Raw genomic sequence first — 21,423 nt, 5'->3', positions numbered from 1 at the left:
CCTCATATTTGCTCAAACCTTCCAAGGATCTTTTTCATTTGCATGACAATCTGATACATTGAAACTTAGGAGGATTTAAAAATTGCCCTGGCTCCACTGTCGGGATGACTTGTGGATCGAATCCGGGCTCAGATACTTAGCACCCACCCAGAAACACCTGGCTGTGTAACCTTGAGCAAGTTACTTAACCCCAATTGCTTTAAAAAAAAAATTGCCCTTTCAAGCAATCCTGAATCAAAGACAAGACTCTTTTAGCTGGGGGTTTTTGTTTTTGACATCTCAAATATATGTTAAGAGAACTCCCTGTTGGCTGGCCGCTATAGGATATCTGGTCACCTCTACCAACCCAGCACTGACTTGGATTTGTCCATGTGAACTTCTCTTGACCTACGTCCATATTGTTTCTGTATACTAAGTTCTCTGCTATCTAAATCCTTGGGTGGATTGATTGGGTAGAGTTTCTTGTTCATTGCATCCTTGTGGAAATTGGCTTATTTTGTGTAGATCTTAAGGCTCTGAGTAAGATGTAACATGATTAAGTCATCTGGGACCAATTTTTTTTTTTTGGGGGGGGTGAGTGGGACTGATGGAGAACCTATTTGAATATACTCAGTTACCATACATGTAAATGTTACAGATGTTGTCTACAGTTTTGCTCAGGGCATTAATATTTAAGAAGATGATCACAATCATTGAGTAGATGATAGTATAATTTTTCTGCCCACCTAAATAGAACTTGTCTGGTTTCATATAAAAGTAATTTTGGAGACTCTAATTATGAGCAAACTTCTCCAGAGAAGGTTAGCCTTTTGGAAAGCACCTTCTTTAGCTTCATTATTTTTCAAAGTTGGAATAAAAATTCTAAGGAAGTGAGGCATCCTGGAGGCCCAGGACATTGCTTCTAATGTTAAGGCTATTCTGTTCATCCTTGCCTCAGTCAGTAAGTACAGAAACTGAGGATTCAACCTGGTGTTTTCTCTTGCAGTAGGATTATCTTTGTAATGGAGCATTCACCAACAGAGCTGTCATATCTGGGGAATTGGCATTTGGCTAGGTTGGTAATCCCTACATCCTAGTATAGAAATAGCTAGTAAACATGATTCAAAATTCTCAGGTTATAAAGGAGCCTTTGAGTTTAAAGGAGACAGCATCTTTCCTCAAAGAGTGTCTTGTAAGATCCTAAAAATGAACTTTCTTGGTTCTGCTACCTGCCCCAACTTCTGATCAGTTAATCTACTAGTGCTTTTATCATCAGACTTGCCTGGTGTCTGCCATCTGGAGTTGACTAGGGAAAGAGCTGAGTTGTCAGCACTCTTGGTTGGGGCTGCAGCTCTGGTTTCTTCTAAGTAGCCTTTCACATGAAATCTATTAGAATAAAACCCATATCAATATTTGCTGCAGCATCTTAGATTCTAGGACTCTAGATAATGTTACTCTTCTTGTAGGTGAAGTACCTCTGAGTTATATATTTTGGTGTGCTTTATTCATTTCAGGGTCTGAGGAGAAATAATGTGTATGTGTTACTTAACTAACTTATCTGGACTCTATCATGGTCACCACTGCCTTATATGATTCTTGTATTCTGTATTCCAAAGCCAGATTGATTTAAAATCATGTCAGGTCAATTGGATGGAAAATTCCCTTTGTATATCACTGGGTCAGTGTAGCTTATGGTAGGGAAGCATTTTTCTGTGTGTAGAAATGTTAAATGTGACTAGGGACACTAATAATGCTCTTAAATCAATTGGCAGGAGCATCTTCAGTCCCTATGACTAAAACAGCGGCCATTGTGTGAGGACCTAAAGTAGGGTTTGGCAAATGTGGCCTAATCTATGCTTGGTACAGCCAGGGTCTAACAATGATTTTTACATTTTTTAAACATAATTAAAGCTTTTAAAATGTAAAAAAAAATTCTTTTCTTATCTTTTGTCTAAACACATCGTTTGTTGGAAAGATCATTGACCTAAAAGTGGGGAAATCTGAGCTCTGACTGCTCTGTTGTCTGTGACCTTGAGAAAAGTACATGCCTTGTATTCCTAGTTTGTAAGAGTTTGAATTAGGTGACCCCATAATGTGGGGTCCACGCTTAAAAATTTTTTTTTTGTTAATTGTCTTTAATATAATTAGTTTCTTTTGTAATTCTATGTATTTTATTTGTTACTCATTTAAAAACATTATTCTTAGGAGGGGTTCATAGGTTTCACTAGACTGCCAAAGCAGGTTGTGTAACTCTAAGGTTAAAAGTCCCTGATATATAGAAGGATAACATTTCTGCTTTAGCCTTCAGAGGTCTGCAAGTAGCATGAATTGGTGGAATTTATAGGCCTATTATATCAGTTAGAATTCAGAAATGCAGTGTGTGCTGCCTTGGTTCAGTGGGAGTGAATTCCCCACCCCTGGGCTATCTTAAAAAAAAAAAAAACTTAGGGTAGTTGTTGGGGATGGTATAGATGGGATGGAATTCACACTTTAGATAGTCATCTATGTTTCTATGATGGCTAAGGTTGCTTATACTTCTGTCATTCTAATAATAGAACAATTCTTTAGAGTATTTGGGATTAGAACACTGTTCTTGAAAAGAGAAATTGTTTAATGACCTTAGTGCTTTAAATTTTGGTTATACTTAGAAGAAAAAATGAGCCAATGTTGTAAGAAGATAATTCAGAGGCTTTGGGAGATGATTGAGTAGGTATGAGGTAGGTTACTGGGGTAGGAGATAGGAAGTACATATTTATAACATACCTGGGGTTTAGAAGCATTACTTTTGAAATTAGCTAGATGGGACCAGAAAGTAATAAAAACAAGAAACCAAGCTGGGCTGGGGAAGAGTTGGGCAGGAGTGAGTTACATGTTTAGGGAAATCTTGGAGGAAATTAGTTACTGTTAGAAGAATGACAAAGGTCAGCATTGGAGATCACGGTTTATGAATTTTGTGGGAAGATAGCAGTTTTACAACAGGTCCCAAGACTGGGGGAAAGAAACCATGTTGCTTGTGTGCTTAGGTCAGTTTTAATACTGTGTGAAGGAGTTAGTTATGTGCCGCCTATATTCATCTAATTTAAAACAAAACAGAACTCTGCCCCTGACGTATTGAATATTGTCTTTTTTAGGTATTGGGATAAAATGGAGCCCACAGGTTATACTGTTTTATTACTTTATTAGATCTTTCTCTTAATAAGGGAAAAACTGTATGTTCTTGTTCCTTTTTACCTATATTACTACATAAATAATTGCCTAGTAGTGTGCCCACTTGAGGCCTGGAATCACTATTAATGATTTAAACCCTCAATTCTGTACCAGAATATTCCCCTTCTAGGACACTCGCCTAGATTTAGAATGAGTATTCTGACCTGAGGAATTGGTGTTAGGAAGAATGTTGTTCAGCAGAGGTGTTGGGGGAAGGGAATGGACTAGATTAGTGGTAAGAGAGTCCTGTTCAGTGGTGTTCATTTTAGATCAGATTCTCATCTATCTACATGAGCTTTGGGCTGGTACGGTATTGGGTTATGTTGGATGACTGGGTAAATGTGGCCTTTTAAAAAGCTTGAGCATTTGTTGTCTCTGTGACCCTGATCCTGCCACTCCCTACACTAGGGGCTTTGTGCTGCTGGGGAATGCGTTAGAAAGTTCCGGTGGTGACTCAGCTGTAAAATCCACAGGAGCTGGCAAAGGAGGATGAAAGTAGAGAAAGTTAACAATTAGTCTAAAAATATTATTGCTGATTTGGTCTCCCACAGCCTCCGTGCTATCGTATTAATGAGCTGCAATCCTGTTCTAGGCACTTAGCTCACCATGACTTGCCTGAGATGTATCTGCAGCCCCTGCCAGGCACAGGCTGGATATAAACAGAGACAGTAGTTCCTCTACAACGGTGCACAGGTTCCTTTTCATTGGTCACATCAGGCAGGAGTTGAGCTGATTTTTAGTTATTAAAATTAGATTTAAGTTGTAAATTTAAAGTGAACTTTTCTAGCATGTTAAGTTCCTTTCAGTTGAGATAGAATTGTAGGACTTGAGAATCTGGAACATGAGAGAGTAGCTTTTGCAATTGTGGATTCTAGAATGTAGTCACTTTTCTACTGTGCTTTACAATTGTAATGGAAACAAGTGGCAATGGAGACCTTTGGGCACATGTCAGTTGTATTATTCGCCAACTCCTCCAACTAACACTGCTTCCTTAGGATCTTGGCAGGGTTGCTTAAGGGGGATCGTAAGAGTAGCAGCTGTGACATCTGTCAGTGGTAGAATTTCCCTGCCTACTGTGGTAAGAGAGACCTGCTAATTTCACTGGCTGTAATTTATCTGACATGGAATATTCCACATCCAGAATCCAGGTCAGGGAGATGTTGGAAGTATGGCTCTTTTCCCCAGAAGTCAGGTATTCCCTAACCCTTTCTGTAAGTGATGAAAAGGACAAGGTCAGAGGATGAAAAAGGTTTTGTTGTCAGTGTTCAGCACAACACCACACTATCCAGCATGGCCCTGACTCCATGCAGTGATCTTTATAAGCCAGGATCATGATGGGCTTCACCCACAGAGGGAAGAACTTCAGAAGACCCTTTTTCTTTGACTCCTATAGAAGTCTAAACCTAATGTGAATTATAATTTACCTAATACTTAATCCTAACAAAAAATCTTGGTACAGGAATAGAATCCTTGTCGTTACTTGTTTGAATGTAGATGCCAGTTACTTTGCAGGAGTTAATAACATTGATCATATTATGAAGCCTTATACTTCATTAAGCTGGTGCCCAGAGGTTTGGCTTCCTTGGGCATTTTGATCATGCATGAATGGGGCCAAAGTAGGATAACCTCTTTTTAAAAATTCTAGGTTGCTTTTACTTTTGGCTAGAAAAATCTTGCTTCACTTGTATTTTCCTTATAACTTGCCAGTTCTGTTCTATTAACGGTTGTTTCCGTTGTTTGTGGGAAACTGAAACATAGAGGTGAGGACTTGTCCTAGAGGTTTTGGTCCAATGCAGAGCTAGAATTAGTACCTAGACATCTTGATGAATGTTGCAATGCCCACATGGATCTCTAATGTCACTAATGGTGTGCATACCCCACAGCAGTATAAATCAAAACCCATTTATGATTCTTCATTGTGTTCACTTTTGTCCACGTCTTTCCATAAATTTGCTGCTGGGGCCTTGCTCCAATTCTCTTAACAACCTGTGGATACTAATGAAATATCAGGGTACCTGTTAATTATTACTTTTATTACATGACCCACTTAGCTTTTTTTTCTTTATCACACACTTCTTGGGCATTCACTACAATGTTTTTACTGAGTAGCTCTTTGTAATGTGTACAGCCTGCTTGCAATCACTGTACTTTTCTTCGTCAATTGGTGATCCTTGGCATCAATTCTTTGAATACTAAGTATTTTGATTTATATCACACAAGATAACCAGATTTCTCAAAGGCAATCTATCCTGCCCTGGGCCTGAGTCAATATACTTAGCAATAAGCTCTACAGGTCATGCCTCCAATGTCATATCCTTGTCCTAATAGAAGCCATTTTTCATCTGTCTGGTCTTTCCTATGTGCTTAGACTGAAGTCCTGAGTAATTGGGAATTATGAATGCTACTTCAGTTGAATGTTGCTAGATTCCACTTGGTTCTTTCCATTGCCTACCATGGTGATGTATGTCACATTGCTTTGTTATGTATGTACCACATCAGATAAGCCAACATTTCCAGAAGGAGTAGTTAAAAGCCCTGTTTTGGGCAATAGTTGTATCTAAACTATATAATTACGTTGATCTACAGTAACTAGGTAATTTATAATAGAAAAGGATAAAGGCTTTAGGCCTCTTTTGCCTACCTGCCTGAAGCATTTTAATGCTATTTTACAATCATTCAGTTAATATGTCAGTATCTCTTACAGGTTGGACTCCATGCTAAGCATCCTACAAAGATAACCAAAATCTTGTTAGACATAGTATATTAGTCTCAAGTTGCTTTTTAGTACACAACAGTATAAAGCAAAAAAGTGAGAAATGTCATAAGTTGATAGTAACGATAGCTGATTTTTGTATAATATTTTTGCATAATTCTCTTGATATCCAATATAGCTTTATTCCTTCCATCTCTGATGTCTAAAAACATGTTTAGACCTCCATATCCATTAATCTTGGAAAACAGTTTTAGTAGTGTGACAGGCATAGAAACCAAATTTTTAACCGTGAGTTAATCTTGAAGTAGAAACATTGAGCTCAAGAATTTGATCATGAAAGGAGGCCCTGTTGCTTAGGGTATATAAGGTTTTAAGAGCAGACTTTTTTTCTCTTTTTATGTGAAAGTCTATTCATGGTTTTTAGACCTTGGAAATGAAAGGAATAAAGGTATAATCAATCAGTAAGTATTGCAAGTGCCTACTGTGTGCTCTGTGTTGTGCTAGACATTGGGGATTCAAATTCAAAGAACAATCCCCACTCTCAATGAGTTTATATTATATCTGGCAGCAACATGCAAGGTAAACTGGAATGGTGAGAGGTCTGAGGTAGGACACCAATTGGAGTGCTGTTGCAGCAGTCTAGGTAAGAGGTAATGGCTGAAGGCTTGACCTAAAATGGTACCTGTGTGAGTGGAGAGAACAAGTCAGATGGGAGAAAGGGCAAGACTTTGCAGATAATTGGACATATGGGATGAGGGAAAAGGAGAGTTGAGCATAGTGCTGAAAATGGAAATTTGAGGCACTGGAAGGATTATGGCACCTTTAGAAATAATGAAGTTTGAGAAAATGAGAGGTTTTGGGGAAAAGTTCAGTCTCTTACACATGTTAAGTTGAAGATATCTCTTAAGTATCTAGTCTGAAATGTCCAGTAGGCAAATGGAAATCTGGAACTGGAGGTCAAGAGAGAGGCTGGACCTGGATATGTAGATTTGGGAGTCATCTGCAAAGAGATGACCAGTAAACTCATGGAAGCTGACTCATCAGATTCAAGTTACTTACAGGGTATAAAAGCAGATAATTATAGAGTGGATTCCTGAAAGAGATTGGCAGGGGTGGTGGTGGGGGGGATGCTTTGCAAATATGTGATAATTTGTCTGCTGAGACAAGGAAGAATGGAGAAAGATGCAGGGAAATTTGGAGGAGGGAAATTAAAGGGAACTTATATTAGATGATCTTTAGAGTTAGGAGGAAAGGATTTCTGGAAAGGGAGGGTTATTTGGCTGGTCTCAGGACTTTAAGGTATTTGTGGCATATTGAATATATAAAAATGGACATAGAGGTAGGAGACCGAGATTCTGTAGAGTCTGATGTTACTTGTGTGATCACGAATGTATTACTCTCCTGAGGGCCTAGATTTCTATATCTGAAAAGTGGGGGTGATGCTTATACTACATACCACACAGAACTGTTGTGATTGTAAAGTACTTTTCAAACTTTACAACGTTGTACAAATGAGGTATAGGTAAGAGGCTTTAAACAGTTGCTGTGGGAAGTAGGATATAGTCAAGTGAAGAATAAAAAGATGGCTTCCATGAAGGTCAAGGACTCATTCCATATCATCATTTTGTGACTTTGGAAGCTTCAAGTAGCCTGGGATTGGACCAAATACTGAATGAGTTATTTAGGGCTGATTAGCAAGATCACATGGCAGGGGTTTCTTGGATGTCAGCAAGAATATCACTGAAATTATTGGTAAGTATGCAGTATTGATGGCATTTTACAAGGTTCTGATAAAGGAGAGAATTGGCATTGTCAGGCAGGGTCCTAGAGCTCTAACTTCTCATGATGTGTCCTAATGGTGTAGATCTTAAACATTTGGTGGGGGGGTGCCCCATGAGCAACTGGGTGGAGTGCTTAAGTAATTGCTAGGAAAGCCATGCCATAGAGCAGAGAATCCTGTGCAATAAGAGTGCAGCTGAGATGGGATTAGCATTTTATGACACTAGGATGGAGTGATAGAATGTAGGACTTAGCCTGGTGAAGTATAAGCTTCTTGGAGGCAGGGTTGCTGTCATTTCTGCCTTTGTATCCTTAGGATAGTATCTGGCCACAGAAGTTGGGAAGAACTTTAGTTCCCCCACCTCCTTTATTCCTGTAACAGGAATAGCCTTGTGGCCTCAGAATTCAGCAAAGCTAAGTGCTTGTGCAAGAAGTAGTCATCTGATAGTAATAATCGTTGCTGTAATTAACAATAGTTAATGTTTACATAGCATGCAAAACCTTTCCAACATTCTGGAAACTAGTTTAGGCCCTAACGATACAAAAATGAAATGGACCTCTGGACTCAAAAAGCTTAGATTGTATTATAGTGAGGAAGATGTGTGTGTGTGTGTGTGTGTGTGTGTGTGTGTGTGTGTGTGTATACACACACATAACGATATGCAAAGCATATACACGGTAGTTTCAGCAGGGAGGCACTATTAGCCTCAGATCATGTGGGTGGGTAGCATTTAAACTGAGTTTTGAAGGAAATTAGGGATTGATTCTAAGAGGAAGAAGAAAAGAGGGACATTCTAGGCATGGAGGACATGCTGTACAAAGGAATGAGATGGAGATTGGACCTGTGATTTTATTGACTTAAAGGAAAATCACCAAATAAGAATTTCATCTTACTATCTCTGCAACCTAGTCTTTATGAGTTGCCTAGAGGACCAAAAGTTTAAATGACTTCATTTTCGAAGGTTCCAAAACTGAGATATGTCAAATGTCCTTTTGGAACTAGGTAGAATAGTAGATAGAGTATAGGACTTGGATCAGGAAGACTTGGGTTAAAATCCTGCATCAAATACTACCTACATGACTCAGGGATAAGTCACCAAACCTCTCTCAGCCTCAGTTTCCCCCTTTGTAAAATGTGGATAATAGATCCTATCTCTCCTAGGGGTGTTGTGAGTACCAAAGAAGATAATATTTGTAAACTGATGTGCAAACTCTGAAGCATTCTGTAACGCTCGCTATAAATGCTTGCTAGCTGTTTTTTTGCCTAGGTCCTCCTGACTGAGGCTGTTGCTGCTAAACCATGTCTGTTACTCTTTTACCATGATAACTCTGCAAAGGCATAGAGATGGGAAATGGAATATGGTTAATGAAGAATAACAAGAAGGCCTTTGAACTTTAGAGCACCTGAAAGAAAATAATGCATAAAGAAGATAGAATAGGGGCGGCCAGGTAGCACAGCGAGTAAGAGCACCGGCCCCAGTGTCGGGATGACCTGGGGATCGAATCCGGGCTCAGACACTTAGCACCCACCCAGAAACACCTGGCCTTGTAACCTTGAGCAAGTTATTTAACCCCAATTGCTTTAAAAAAAAACATAGAATGGTTATAGAATCAGGTTGAAGGTATTTAAATGGCAAATGGGTTGATATTGGAGTATATCATGCAATTAAGTAATATGGTCAGTCCAGACTTTTATCACTTTTGGAGAGATTTTTGAGGAAGACCGGTTAAGGCAGTTGCCATAGTGTGGATAAGTGGTGTTTGAGGGCCAGAGCTAAGATGGTGACTTTTTGTGGAGAAAAGAGTACTGATAGGGGCGGCCAGGTGGCTCCAGTGTTGGGACGACCTGGAGATCGAATCCCGGGCTCAGACACTCAGCACCACACCCAGAAATAACTGGCCGTGTAACCTTGAGCAAGTTACTTAACCCCGATTGCTTAAATAAAAAAAAAAAAAAAAAAAAAGAAAAGAGTACTGAGGCCCAGGCTATGTGAGGGAGAAATCAGTAAGACCTGACAAACTGTCTGCACTTGTGGAGCAAGGCAGAGGGAAGAGTCAGGGATGACTTCAAGGAGGGTGGAATTTTTTTTTTTTCAAATTTACTTACTTTTAGTTTACAACATTCAGTCCCACAATCCCTTGAGTTTCAAATTCCCACCCCCCCAGTGATGGCATGTAATCAGAATATAGGTTCTACAAGTACCTTCACATTGAACATTAGTCAAGTTGTACAGGATTATAACCAATGGAGTGAACAATGAGAAAGAAGGAACAAAACAAAACAACACAAAAGAGAGAAAGCAAAGTAGTTTGCTTCAGTCTGCATTCAGACTCTGTAGTTCTTTCTCTGGATGTGGATATCCCTTTCCATCATGAGTCTTTTGGAGTTGTCTTATAGCCTTGCATTGCTGAGAAGAGTCCAGTCTATCAAAGTTAGTTATCACACATATTATGTGTCTGTAATTGTGTACAAAGTTCTCTTGTTTTGTCTTCTCACTCATTATCAGTTTATATAAGTCTCTCCAGGTTATTATGACGTCCATCTGCTCTTCATTTCTTATAGCACAGTAGTATTCCATTACATTCCTATACCACAACTTGTTTAGCCATTCCCCAATTGATGGGAATCCCCTCGATTTCTAATTCTTTGACACCACAAAAAGAGCTGCTATAAGTATTTTTGTACATACGGGTCCTTTTCCCCTTCTATGATTTTCTTGGGAATCATACCACCTAGAAGTGGTATTGCTGCGTCAAAGAGCATGCACTTTTTTATAGCCCTTTGGGCATAGTTCCAGATTGCTCTCCAGAATGACTGGATCAGTTCACAACTCCACCAACAATGCATTAGTGTTCTAAATTGTTTTGGGGGGGGCGCTTTTTGGAGGGCAGGGGTTAAGTGACTTGCCCAAGGTGACACAGCTAGTAAGATTTAAGTGTCTGAGGTCACATTTGAACTTGGGTCCTCCTGACTCCAGGGCTGGTACTCTATTTATTGCGCCACCTAGCCACCCCTAGTGTTCTAATTTCTCCACATGCTCTCCAGCATTTATCATTTTCCTGTTTTGTCATCTTAGCCAGTCTAACCAGTGAGATGTGGTACCTCATCTCTAATCAGTAGTGATTTAGAGCATTTTTTCATATGCTTATAGATATCTTTAATTTCTCTGAAAACTATCTGCTCATATTCTTTGACCATTTATCAATTAGGGAATGATTCGTATTCTTATAGATTTGATTTAGTTCTCTGTATATTTTAGAAAGGAGGCCTTTATCAGAGACACCGGTTGTAAAAATTCTTTCTCAGTTTTCCAATTCCCTCTTAATCTTGGTTACATTGACTTTATTTCTACAAAACCTTTTCAATTTAATGTAATCAGAATTATCCATTTTGCATTTGTTAATGCTTTCTTAACTCTTGTTTGATCATAAAACCTTCCCTTCTCCATAAATCTGACAGGCAAACTATTCCTTGCTCTCCCAGATTGCTGCACTATTAGCCTTTATACCTAGACTGTGCAGAGGGTGGCCTTCTTGATGGAAAGAGGAAGTTTACCAGGAGGTGTAGGTTCACAGGGAAGCAGGAACATTTTGATGAGTAAAAAGGTACAGTTATTCTCTAGCTCAACGGCTCTTAACATTTTTTTTAATGTAACATGGATACCTTTGACAGTCTGAAGCCTTTTGCCCTCTTCTCAAAATAATTTTTTAAATAAAATAGGATTAGGAAAGAATCCAGTTATATTAGAAATGGTTACCAAAATGTTAAAAACAAGCAGAGTTACTAAGAACTCCTGCTTAAGATGAAGGCTCTGCAAAGGACTAAGATGCTGCAGAATATCATACCAGTCTGTGTTACTGTGTTATAAATAAGATACCCAGGATAAAATCTTGGAAGGACTATCTGCCCATACTATATAGCTATAGCTTAGGCTGGAGGGGGAAGATAGAGAGGAGAAACCTGAAAGGCGTCAACTAAAATTTCTTATAGACCTAAAAAGATGCTATGGGGAAGGGCTGCCATTGACAAAATTGTGAAATACTTGGGGTTTTTTTTTCCTCCATGTGTTATGTCTTCTTAAGACTTCTTTCACTTTCCTTAAAACTGTCCCCAAACCTCAAAAACAAGCTTTTATTTTCTACTTTTTCTACTGGACTGTTTTTTTTCTATCAAAACTTCTTTATTGCTGCTGCATCTCTCTGTGTTCAGAGTTCTTAACCTTTTTTCCTGTGCGTCATGGAACCTCTTTGTAAGTTTGAAGCTATGGACTATTTCTCAGAATGTTTTTAAATGCAAAAAAGTAAAATACATAGAATTACAAAGAAAGTAAATTACGTTGAAATAGTTTTAAGAAATATGTGTGTACATATATACTTAAAATAAATTCATGAACCGTAGGTTAAGAACTTCTGCTGTATAGGAAGTTAGTGAACGCATTCATTTTTAGATTTGAATAGCTTTATACTGCCTAAATGTGTTACTTCTCCAGGTGTTGGCTCAGAGGATAAGCTCAGGCAGGATGGTGTGCAGATCCAAAGACGTTGGGGATTTTGTGCTGAGATTTTTGTCCTTTCCCTTTTGTTTTGATGCATGAGAACTGGGGTCTTATACGGCTGCGGGACTTGAACATCTGACATCTCTACTAAAACAGAAGAGTGTACTATTGAAAATAGGTCATAGAGAAATTTCCTTTGGATGTAGAATTATCTCATTATCTTACTTTGCTTGCCACATTCTAACCTTTAAGAATGACTTCTTTTCTGCTGTACCCAGCAGAGCTTTCTTCTTAGCCCTTGGTAGTATTTAACTTTAAGCATTTGGGGTCTTTGACCATGGCAGTGTCTGTCTTTTGTATTGTAACTGCCCATCATTCTTTCTCTCTGCCTCTGATCCTGAGAAGTTGGATTCCTGGGGTGTTTTGGAGCTAAGGAATTGAGTACTTTTTGCCAAGTCATTCTTGTTCTTTGCCTTAACTTGTCCTTTTTCTGATCCTTAGCAGTTGGCACTTTTATCCTGGTAGATTCTTACACATGCAATAGTACTGCTTAATATTGTTGAGTAGATTAGCTCTGCTGTGACTGGATCCATTGTCAGTGTGATCCTTTGTGATCATTTGGTAAATTATAGACTAGTGTTAGATTTTGGCTATGGGTCTCTCCTAAGAACTGAAGGCAGAGCATCAGCTTTTCTGGAGAAGATGGAAGAGAGCAGGGGAGGGCATTGACAGAGTTCTGTCCTCGAGGGAGCCCAGTTGTTTTTCTCATGTGGCCAAAAGCAGTAGGATACTGCAAAAAAAAAAATGTCAGGCAGCTAGGTGGTACAGTGAATAGAGTACCAGCCCTGGAGTCAGGAGAACCTGAGTTAAAATGCGGTCTCAAACACTTAACACAAAAACTAGCCATGTGACTTTGAGCAAGTCACTTAACCCCAATTGCCCTCCAAAAAGCAAAAAAAAAAAAATGTCCTGGTAACAGTTAACTGTTACCTGCCATCTCTTGCTTTGGGGTATATAGTATTGTAAAGACTGCTTCAGGGTCATGGCATGGGAACTGTCTGGAAAAATTTGGGAGGGAATCTTATTTGAAAAGCATTTCACAAAACAGACAGTAGCACTGAAGTATTTTAAGCCCATTATCTCATTCTTCTTCATAAATGTAGTGCTTAGCCCTGTTTTACAGATGAGACAACAGGCTCGGAGAACTTATGACTTGCTGTAATGGGAATGCAAATTTGGAAGATCTTCCCTGCCCCTAGGTTAAAGTGCACCTGAAGCCTGGGGGGTTGGGAGGCTTGTTTTTCAGTAGATACTTTTTGATTGGCCAGTGGGTCAATAAGGTTGTTATATTCTCTGAGCCAGGAGAAGGCTATATAAGCCCTGATGTGTAGCTTTGTTTTGGGACTCACTTTGAGAAGTGTTCTGTGATTTGATCTGGATTATGGGAAGCCGTTGTTGAGAGTCCCCCAGCTTTGAAAAACCCAGATGTTGACTGGGTATGGATGTAATGGTTGGACAGTCTGGAAACTGTCTATTTGATCTGTTTCTGTCTTGATAATTCTGTCTGTATGTTCTGAAGTTCGGGGTGCTGATCTTTTTCCCCTGAACTAGGTAAATGATATACATCTGACTGATTAAAGTAAGCTTGTTAACCCATTTTGAGTTGCTTTCCTTTATCAAAGCAGAGCCAAGAACCTGTGTGAGCAGCCACCCTAGGGACACCAGGGTGCTTGCTGCTACACTTGCCTAAGATCATTCTGCTAGTAAGTGTTTGAGACTAGGTTCAGTCAGTCAGTAAGCACTTGCTAGGTGTTAGGATACAACACGTTAAGTACTGATGATTTAAAAGAAGACAAAAATATGATCCCTGCTTCAAGGAGCTCACATTGAAAGGAAGTGGGGGTGGGGAGAGAGGAGGCAGCAAGCAAATAGCTGTGTCCCTCTGTGTGTTTGTATTAAATAAGAAGTAATCTTGAGGCACTGGTAGCCAGGATGGACCAGCCAAGGGCCTTCTGCAGAAGGTGGCATTTGAGTTAAGTCTTGGAGGAAGACTGTGATGTTTAAGTGAGGAGGATGGGGAGGGGAACAACTGATAAAAAAAGCACTGAATTAGGGAGATGGAGTGTCCGCAAGTAGGTCAGTGTAGCTGGATCTTAGCATAGAGAGCAAACGTGTAAGAAGACTGCAATGGTTCTGGCAGGTATTTGAAATCCAGTCTGACATTCTTACTGTATACTATTCTGCTTCTATAGCATATAAACTATTTAGCACCTATTGTGGAAGGGTTGAGAGGAAATGAAAACTTCATATAAAATTTTCCCTTTCCTCAAAGAGGTTAGTCTAGTAAAGGGATTTTTAAAAAATGCCATTAAAAATAAGATTTACAGAGGCGGCTAGGTGGTGCAGTGAATAGAGCACCCGCCCTGGAGTCAGGAGGACCTGAGTTCAAATCTGGCCTCAAGATACTTAATACAAAAATTAGCCATGTGACCTTGGGCAAGTCACTTAACCCCAATGGCCCTCCCCAGAAAAGCAAAAAAAAAAAAAGATTTTACAATATTACATAGTTTCATTAGAAAATTACCTCCCAAAATGGTGTGTGGGCTCTAAGGAAGGAAAGTTATTACTACTGGGATATGGGTGATTTTTCTGGAAGAAATGGTTTGTGAGTTTATGAGTAGGCTTTTGAATAGAGAATGAAGTGAAGGCCCTGGTGCATAGGGAACAGAGAGCCAAAGCATAGAAGCAGGAATGAGATGTGTCTAGAGTAGAAAGCAGTATTGAAAAAGGGTGGTACTGGGAGGTATTGTGTGGGGCTCTCATTGTTTGGCAGAGACTCTACCTGGAGTCAGTGGGGAGCCAGAAAGATAGTGAGATAGAGGAATTACATGATCATTACTGAGATTTTCTTGGCAGTAGATTGGAGAAAGGCAAAGTATAGGTGCAGTGATTTATAAGGGAGGTCCAGGCAGGTGGTAATTAGGGAATGTACTAGAGCAGCCTTTCAAAAACTCCTTAAAGGAATTCTCAAGACCTTTTTATATTCCTTTTTTTGTTTTAAAGCAATTGGGGTTAAGTAACTTGCTCAAGGTTACACAGCCAGTTATTTCTGGGTGTGCTGCTAAGTATCCGAGACCGGATTTGATCCCCAGGTCATCCCGACACTGGGGCCGGTGCTCTTACTCACTGAGCCACCTGGCCGCCCTGACCTTTTTATATTCTTAAAAATTGAAGCCTCCCCAAAGAGCCTTTGTTTGTATTTTATATGCACATGTATGTGTGTATGTATGTATTTTTATGTAAACACACACATATATATATACACATATGTAGATAGATACTTTTAGTCTATTACAAATCAAAATGACTTTGTATTAGGAAAATAATTTTGACTTTGTGGACACCATCAAAGGGTTTCAGGTATTCATTTCCAGAGGTCCCCAGACCACATTGAAAGCCACTGTGCTGGAGTAATGAAAGTGGAAAGAGAGTTATGGCTGAGCTGGGATCTGTAGGGACTTGGTAATGGTACATGAGATGTAAGGAAGGCAAGAATCAAATAGAACCTCGAGTTTGTGGACCAGGGTTCTAGGAAGATTAGGTTTTGGGGGAAAATGAGATGGGATTGTACATGTTGAATTCCTCCAGGAAGAAGGTCCTCCTTTTCCTTATGGGAAGGGAGTTCTTTAGATATTAAATCAGTCTTTTTTGGGACTGTTTCATTTTATTGTCAGTATTGACATTAGCTTTGATAATTGGAGTTTTTTACTTGAAGTGATACTTTACAGGGGGAGAAGATACAGACAGAATTGTTTTGGAATTTGCATATGAAATCTCTTACCTCCCTCTCCCCATTTGGGCTGACCCAAAATGTCATGCCAGCAGACATAGAACTTTTAGGAAATCTGGTTAGATTTGTAGGCTGACTTTTTTGATTATAGGAGGCTGTTGTTTCTTTCCCTTGTATTTTATTTATTTGGCCAAAAAATATTTTCAGCTCTTAACAAGCAGTGTGATAATAGCTGATTATTTGGCTTCCTCTTAAATTGTTTTGCATTCATTTTGAGGTACTTTTAAAGGTACATTGTGGTCTGGGATTAAAGTAAGAATTTTTTCTAAACAGTGAGGTTCCTGGAGGGTTTTTGGTCTCAGCTGAGTTCTAGCAGTAACTGGTTTCTTACAGTTTGATGTGAAGATTTTTGCATGCTTATGCCTCTATTATACGATTATCAATAGTGAGTAAAGGGGGACTATCATCTGTTCGTCTTTGCAAGGGGGGCAGAGTGGTGATGAGAGGCATGGAATGGCTGTTGGGATTTTTTTCTACTCTAAGGCACTTATATGAAGCTCAGTCGATATTTCATCCTGGCTAAGAGTCTCTTCATCCTGGTTTTCAATAGAGCTCAGTAAGAGTTTAGATTAGACCAGTGTCTGCATATACTAGTGTTCTCTGGGAAGGGCTGACTGCTGCAGGGAGTGGAGTGTTTAGGCCTGTGGGACTGCAGAATGAATTTATCAATGAGAATGAAGACTTAGTCCTGGTGGACTGAATATTTTAAGATCTAAAACTGTGCCAGACCCCAACAGTCCTCCTTACTTTGCAAGCTCCAGATACAAACAGGTGTCCTAAAAATGCATCTAATCTAAATGACACAAATGTGCTAATTGGTTTTCTTTAAGAGGGAATTTATCTATATCCAACTGTAGCTTATGGTTCAGTGAAGCAACTGCTTGTTACAGAGTGTTGCTTTTGGTCTTTGTCATGACAAAGACAGGGAATGAATATCAGCTGAGTAGTTTTGTCTTTGTTCATCCACTTTTGAAAAGGTGGAGTGTGAACAGCTAAAGGTAGCTGGATTTGCTAGATACCTGAGGCTGTCCATGGCAAATGTATGAGGTTAGAGCCAAACAGAACATCAGGCATTCATTCCTCATGTATCCTTAATATATAACCAAAGGCTTTAGATGCAGTGCTTCTTAAACTGTGGGTCAAGACCCCATGTGGGAAAAAGTTTAAGAAGTCCTGGTTTAAAGAGTGCCTACTTTGTGAGTATAGCATCCTTTGGAGCAAGGAAAACTGATTGAATCTAGGCCTTTTTATCCTAAATCCAGTGGAGCTTGCCATAAAAGAAGCGTAACTGTGGCTTTTAATATCTTGCCAAAATTGTGTGAGACTTGCTTAAGAACTGGTGAGAAATTTCTTACAAGCTGATCTAGGCCTGAGGCTGTTTCATTTCTACCCATTTGGTTTATTTTGGGCACCACAGTTAACTTCCTAAAGCCCTTGAAAAAATAGCTTGGAAATGGCGCTAATACAGTGCAACTTCATGGTGACCCAGTAGCATCACTCTTCTTTCCAAAGTGATTCAATGAGAAGTCATCTTAGTTCCCTCTAAGGGACACAAGCAATGACTGTGATGTATACTCAGTGGTTTGGGAGGGAGTGGTTTAGCCTAGCAGACTTCAGGATGCAAAGGCTTTTTTTGGAGGGTCTGCTCAGCTGCTAGTGTCACTGTCCCATTTACCACCTCCTGACAGTTGAATAATAAGCATATGCTTATTTGATATATTAGATAAGGGAGCCTTATCAAATGTTGCTTGGAAGAGGTAGCTTTGAATTGCTCTGATTGTCACTGAAGGAAGGCAGTCCTAGCTCTGATAGATGTGGGAACACAATCCACATTAATAAACACTTTGCAAGAAGGTCACATTCCGATGTAGTTGGCAGATTTCCCTAACAATATCTCATTTATGTTTCTGAAGTAGGAAAGAAGAACTTAACAATTCTTGTTGATTTGATAAATGTTGACTGAGAGTTGTCTAGGGGTAAGACTTTGTAAGGCTTGCTTTGTGAGAAATACTGTAAAGTATGTCCTGTTTTAAGAAGTTTATTAGTAGAGGAGATAGGACATATGTACACAGGTGAGTACCACATATGAATGGTGCTGACAGTTGTCCTGCCTGGACAGATAGTTTCTGCTAAAGATAAACTAGTTAAGACCTTTAACCTCCTGTCTGGGTTCTTCTAACAGCCTTCTAGCTGGCATTTTAGTCTTTGTGCTCTAATCTCTTCCCCTTTGGTTGCCAGGCCAGTCATTCCCCACTTAAGAATCAATAATTGATTTTTTTTTATATCAAGTCTAACTTCCTGTCTGTCATTCAGGGTCCTTTATGACCTACAAATCTCAGAATATTCTTACAGGAATCCAGCTAGGCCAGTCTTTTGATCCCATGCCCTGAACTACACTGTGTTGTGGGGTGTGCTCATCATGGGTATGTACTTTACTTAAGTGAATACTTGGCCTTGGTGGGGATGGTGAGATTTCATTGGGACTTGGCAGGCAATCTCATTTGTTTCTTTGAGACCTCCTTCATTTCTCCTCCGTAACACTAAGCATGAGGAGTGCCTGACCTAACCTTTGGTTACATATTACTTCTTTTAGTCCCTAATGCTTTCATAAGTTCTAGTTATATCTTGGCAACTAGATTGTAAACTCTTTGAAAACATGATTTAGCACATTTATTTTTTAGCCTATCTTGCTGCCCAGCACATAAATACTCCATAAATAATACAATGTAGGCTTTCATATGGTAAAAACTTAGGCAGCTCGGTTCTTTCAGAAGTATTCTGTATCAATCTTTGTGGCCAAGAATTGGAGCCCAAGTACCTTTGGGAGAGGGCAAAAGGTCTTCTGCTTTGTGGACATGATTTTTCCATATTAGTTGCAATAAATAAAAATGGCATTTGGTTTTACCAAGAGTAATAGAAAAGTTCAAACTTAACAGGACTTAGGCATTAAGAAATATTATGGCAATGTCCTTTGGGCCTAACTATGAGTGCTCTGGCCCTTGATTGCATGGAAGAGTGCTTTGAAATGGGACCTCATTTTATGCAGCTGATACTCTCAACTCTATAATTTAGAAGATTCTTTGAAGATTGGTCTAGCTAATCCTGAAAATTTCAAAATGCTAATCTGTCTAAATCTTTTTTTTTGGGGGGGGGAAGCAGGGCAGTTGGGATTAAGTGACTTGCCCAAGGTCACACAGCTAGTGTTATGTGTCTGAGGTCGGATTTGAACTCAGGTCCTCCTGACTCCAGGGCTGATGCTCCATGCACTGTGCCACCTAGCCACCCCAAATTTGTCCAAATCTTAATGGGTGCCAAATAATCTTTTTGAGCTATGTAGAATTGTGGTTGGATGATAGAACAGTAATACTAATAGCTAGTATCTACATAGCACTTAAAGATTTACAAAGCATTTTTACAAATATCCCATTTGATCCTCACAACAATCATAGGAGGGAGCTAGTACTAGAATTATCTGGGTTTTATAAATGAGGAAACTGAAACAGATAGAGGTTAAGTGATTGGTGCAGGGTGGAGGCGGATTTAAATTTGGTTCTTCCTGACTGTGGGGCCAGTGCTCAATGCATTGGCCTCCCAAAAGTTTGGTATTCACTATTGTATTTGTCAGTTAGCAACCCAATGAGAGGCAATATGAAAGCCCCTTAGAAAGCCTTTAAAGTACTGTGTCCCTGTTAGCCATTATTGGATTGGTAGAGATGAAAAGAGATTATGGGTTTAGGATCCAAATAGTTTTTTTTTTTTTTTTGGCATCACAGGGTAATGCAAAAGAGGAAGAGAAGTCTGGTAAATTCAACTTCTGATATACTCCTTAGCAGTGAAAGCAGTGATACATACTTGGGTTAGAGTTGAAGGTCCTTGATTTTAATACCATCTTTGCTGCCTAATTGCATGGGCCAGCCATTTAACCAAGTTCCAAGTTTCAGTTTTCAGAGCTGTAAGAGTTGGCCTTAACTAAAATCGGAGTAGCCCAAGTCACAGGGGAATTGTAATATAAGTCAGCTAGGGTATCTGCTATGACTAGGGAATTTCTACAGCTGCTTGAGTTGTAGAGTTTGTTTTCTAATAGGCTGTTAGCTTCTTGATAAAGCTTTTGCTGAACAGAAATACTATTGGGCAAGTGGTTTTTTGTTTTTGTTTTGTTTTTGCTTTGGATGCCTTTAAAAAAAAACAACAAAACAGACAAGCTTTTCTGTTTGGTCTTAAACTGACAATGACCTTTTGAAGGAAGGGAGATAGCCAGGATAGAAGAAAAACTTTGATTTTAAATTAGGTTACTTTTTTTTTCCTTCCTAGTACTGAGCATGCTCAATAACCCACTGGGAAATGTACTGGGAAAACCTCCTCTGGGCTTCTTGCCCTTGGACCCTACTAACTCTGACTTAGTGGAAAAGTTTCCAACGCCGTCTCTGAGAGGATCTCGCCTGGATGCCCGTCCTGTCCTGGATTCTCGTTCCAGCAGCCCCTCTGATTCAGATACAAGTGGGTTCAGCTCTGGATCAGACCATCTCTCGGATTTAATTGTACGTAATTTGCTTTCAGGGGAAGTGGTTGGGACCTCTGAAATATCCTCAGTGAATGTACAGGAGCCATGCTTCATCTTTGGAAAACTTGGAATTTGGCTTTATATATCAGGGAGGTAGGGGATATTTACACAGAGAGCAGTTGAGAATGATTTTGGTTTATATGTGTATTTTATTAGACTGAAGGGTCCAAATAAGTGATTACCACCCATAGTCCAGAAATACCTCATCCCTCTTGAGGTAGAAAATGATCAAGAGAATGTACCGTAGTTCATCTTGAGTGCCCTAGAAAAATTTGAAGGGGTGGGGGCTAAAAATAGGGGGTGTATAGCAGCAAGCACCCTAGTGCACCCAGGATGGCTGCTAGCTCATCAGGTTCTTTGATCTGCTTTTCTAAAGGAAAGCAACTAAAAAAGGTTAACAATCTTACTTTAATCAAACATATATCATTTACCTACTTAGTTCAGGGAAAAAGTCAACATGCTGAACTTCAGAGAATACAAACAGAAGTTACAAGAGAAAATAACACAATTAAGCAGACAGGGCTTCTAGTTGTCTGACCGTTACATCCATACCTAGTTAGTCATCAGAAACAGAAGCACAAAAGTGTGGGTTTTCAAAGCCCGGGGGCTCAACGGCTGCCCAGAGTCTCATCTGGTCAAATCACACAACTCTTCCCAAAGTGAGCTGCAAAGCAAAACCTCACATTAAGGTATATATAGCCTTCTCCTGGGTCAGAGAACATCACAACCCTCATGACCCACTTGACTATGAAGTAACAAAAGTTGTGCATTCCTGAAAAACAAGCCTCCTCACAGGTTCCAGGTGAGCACATGCAGCCTATTAGGGGGCAGAGTATGT

The 21,423-nt window shown here is 39.6% G+C and overlaps 1 protein-coding gene across 3 annotated transcripts in view; it reads left to right on the top strand.

Annotated features, from left to right (window-relative positions):
- The window catches only part of CPEB1 (cytoplasmic polyadenylation element binding protein 1), a 79,495-nt gene that overhangs the window by 41,799 nt on the left and 16,273 nt on the right, over window positions 1-21,423 (top strand). For all 3 annotated transcript variants that reach the window (XM_069067265.1, XM_069067264.1, XM_069067266.1), the window contains exon 4: window positions 20,336-20,562. In XM_069067265.1, coding sequence (XP_068923366.1) covers window positions 20,336-20,562 — 227 coding nt within the window. The remainder of the gene's footprint in view (window positions 1-20,335; window positions 20,563-21,423) is intronic.

This window comes from Petaurus breviceps, unplaced genomic scaffold (assembly GCF_028583685.1).
Source record: "Petaurus breviceps papuanus isolate PSGF00001 unplaced genomic scaffold, PetGlider_PUasm1.0 90740, whole genome shotgun sequence".
NCBI lineage: Eukaryota > Metazoa > Chordata > Mammalia > Diprotodontia > Petauridae > Petaurus > Petaurus breviceps.
This window is presented reverse-complemented; position numbering and strand designations above follow the sequence as displayed.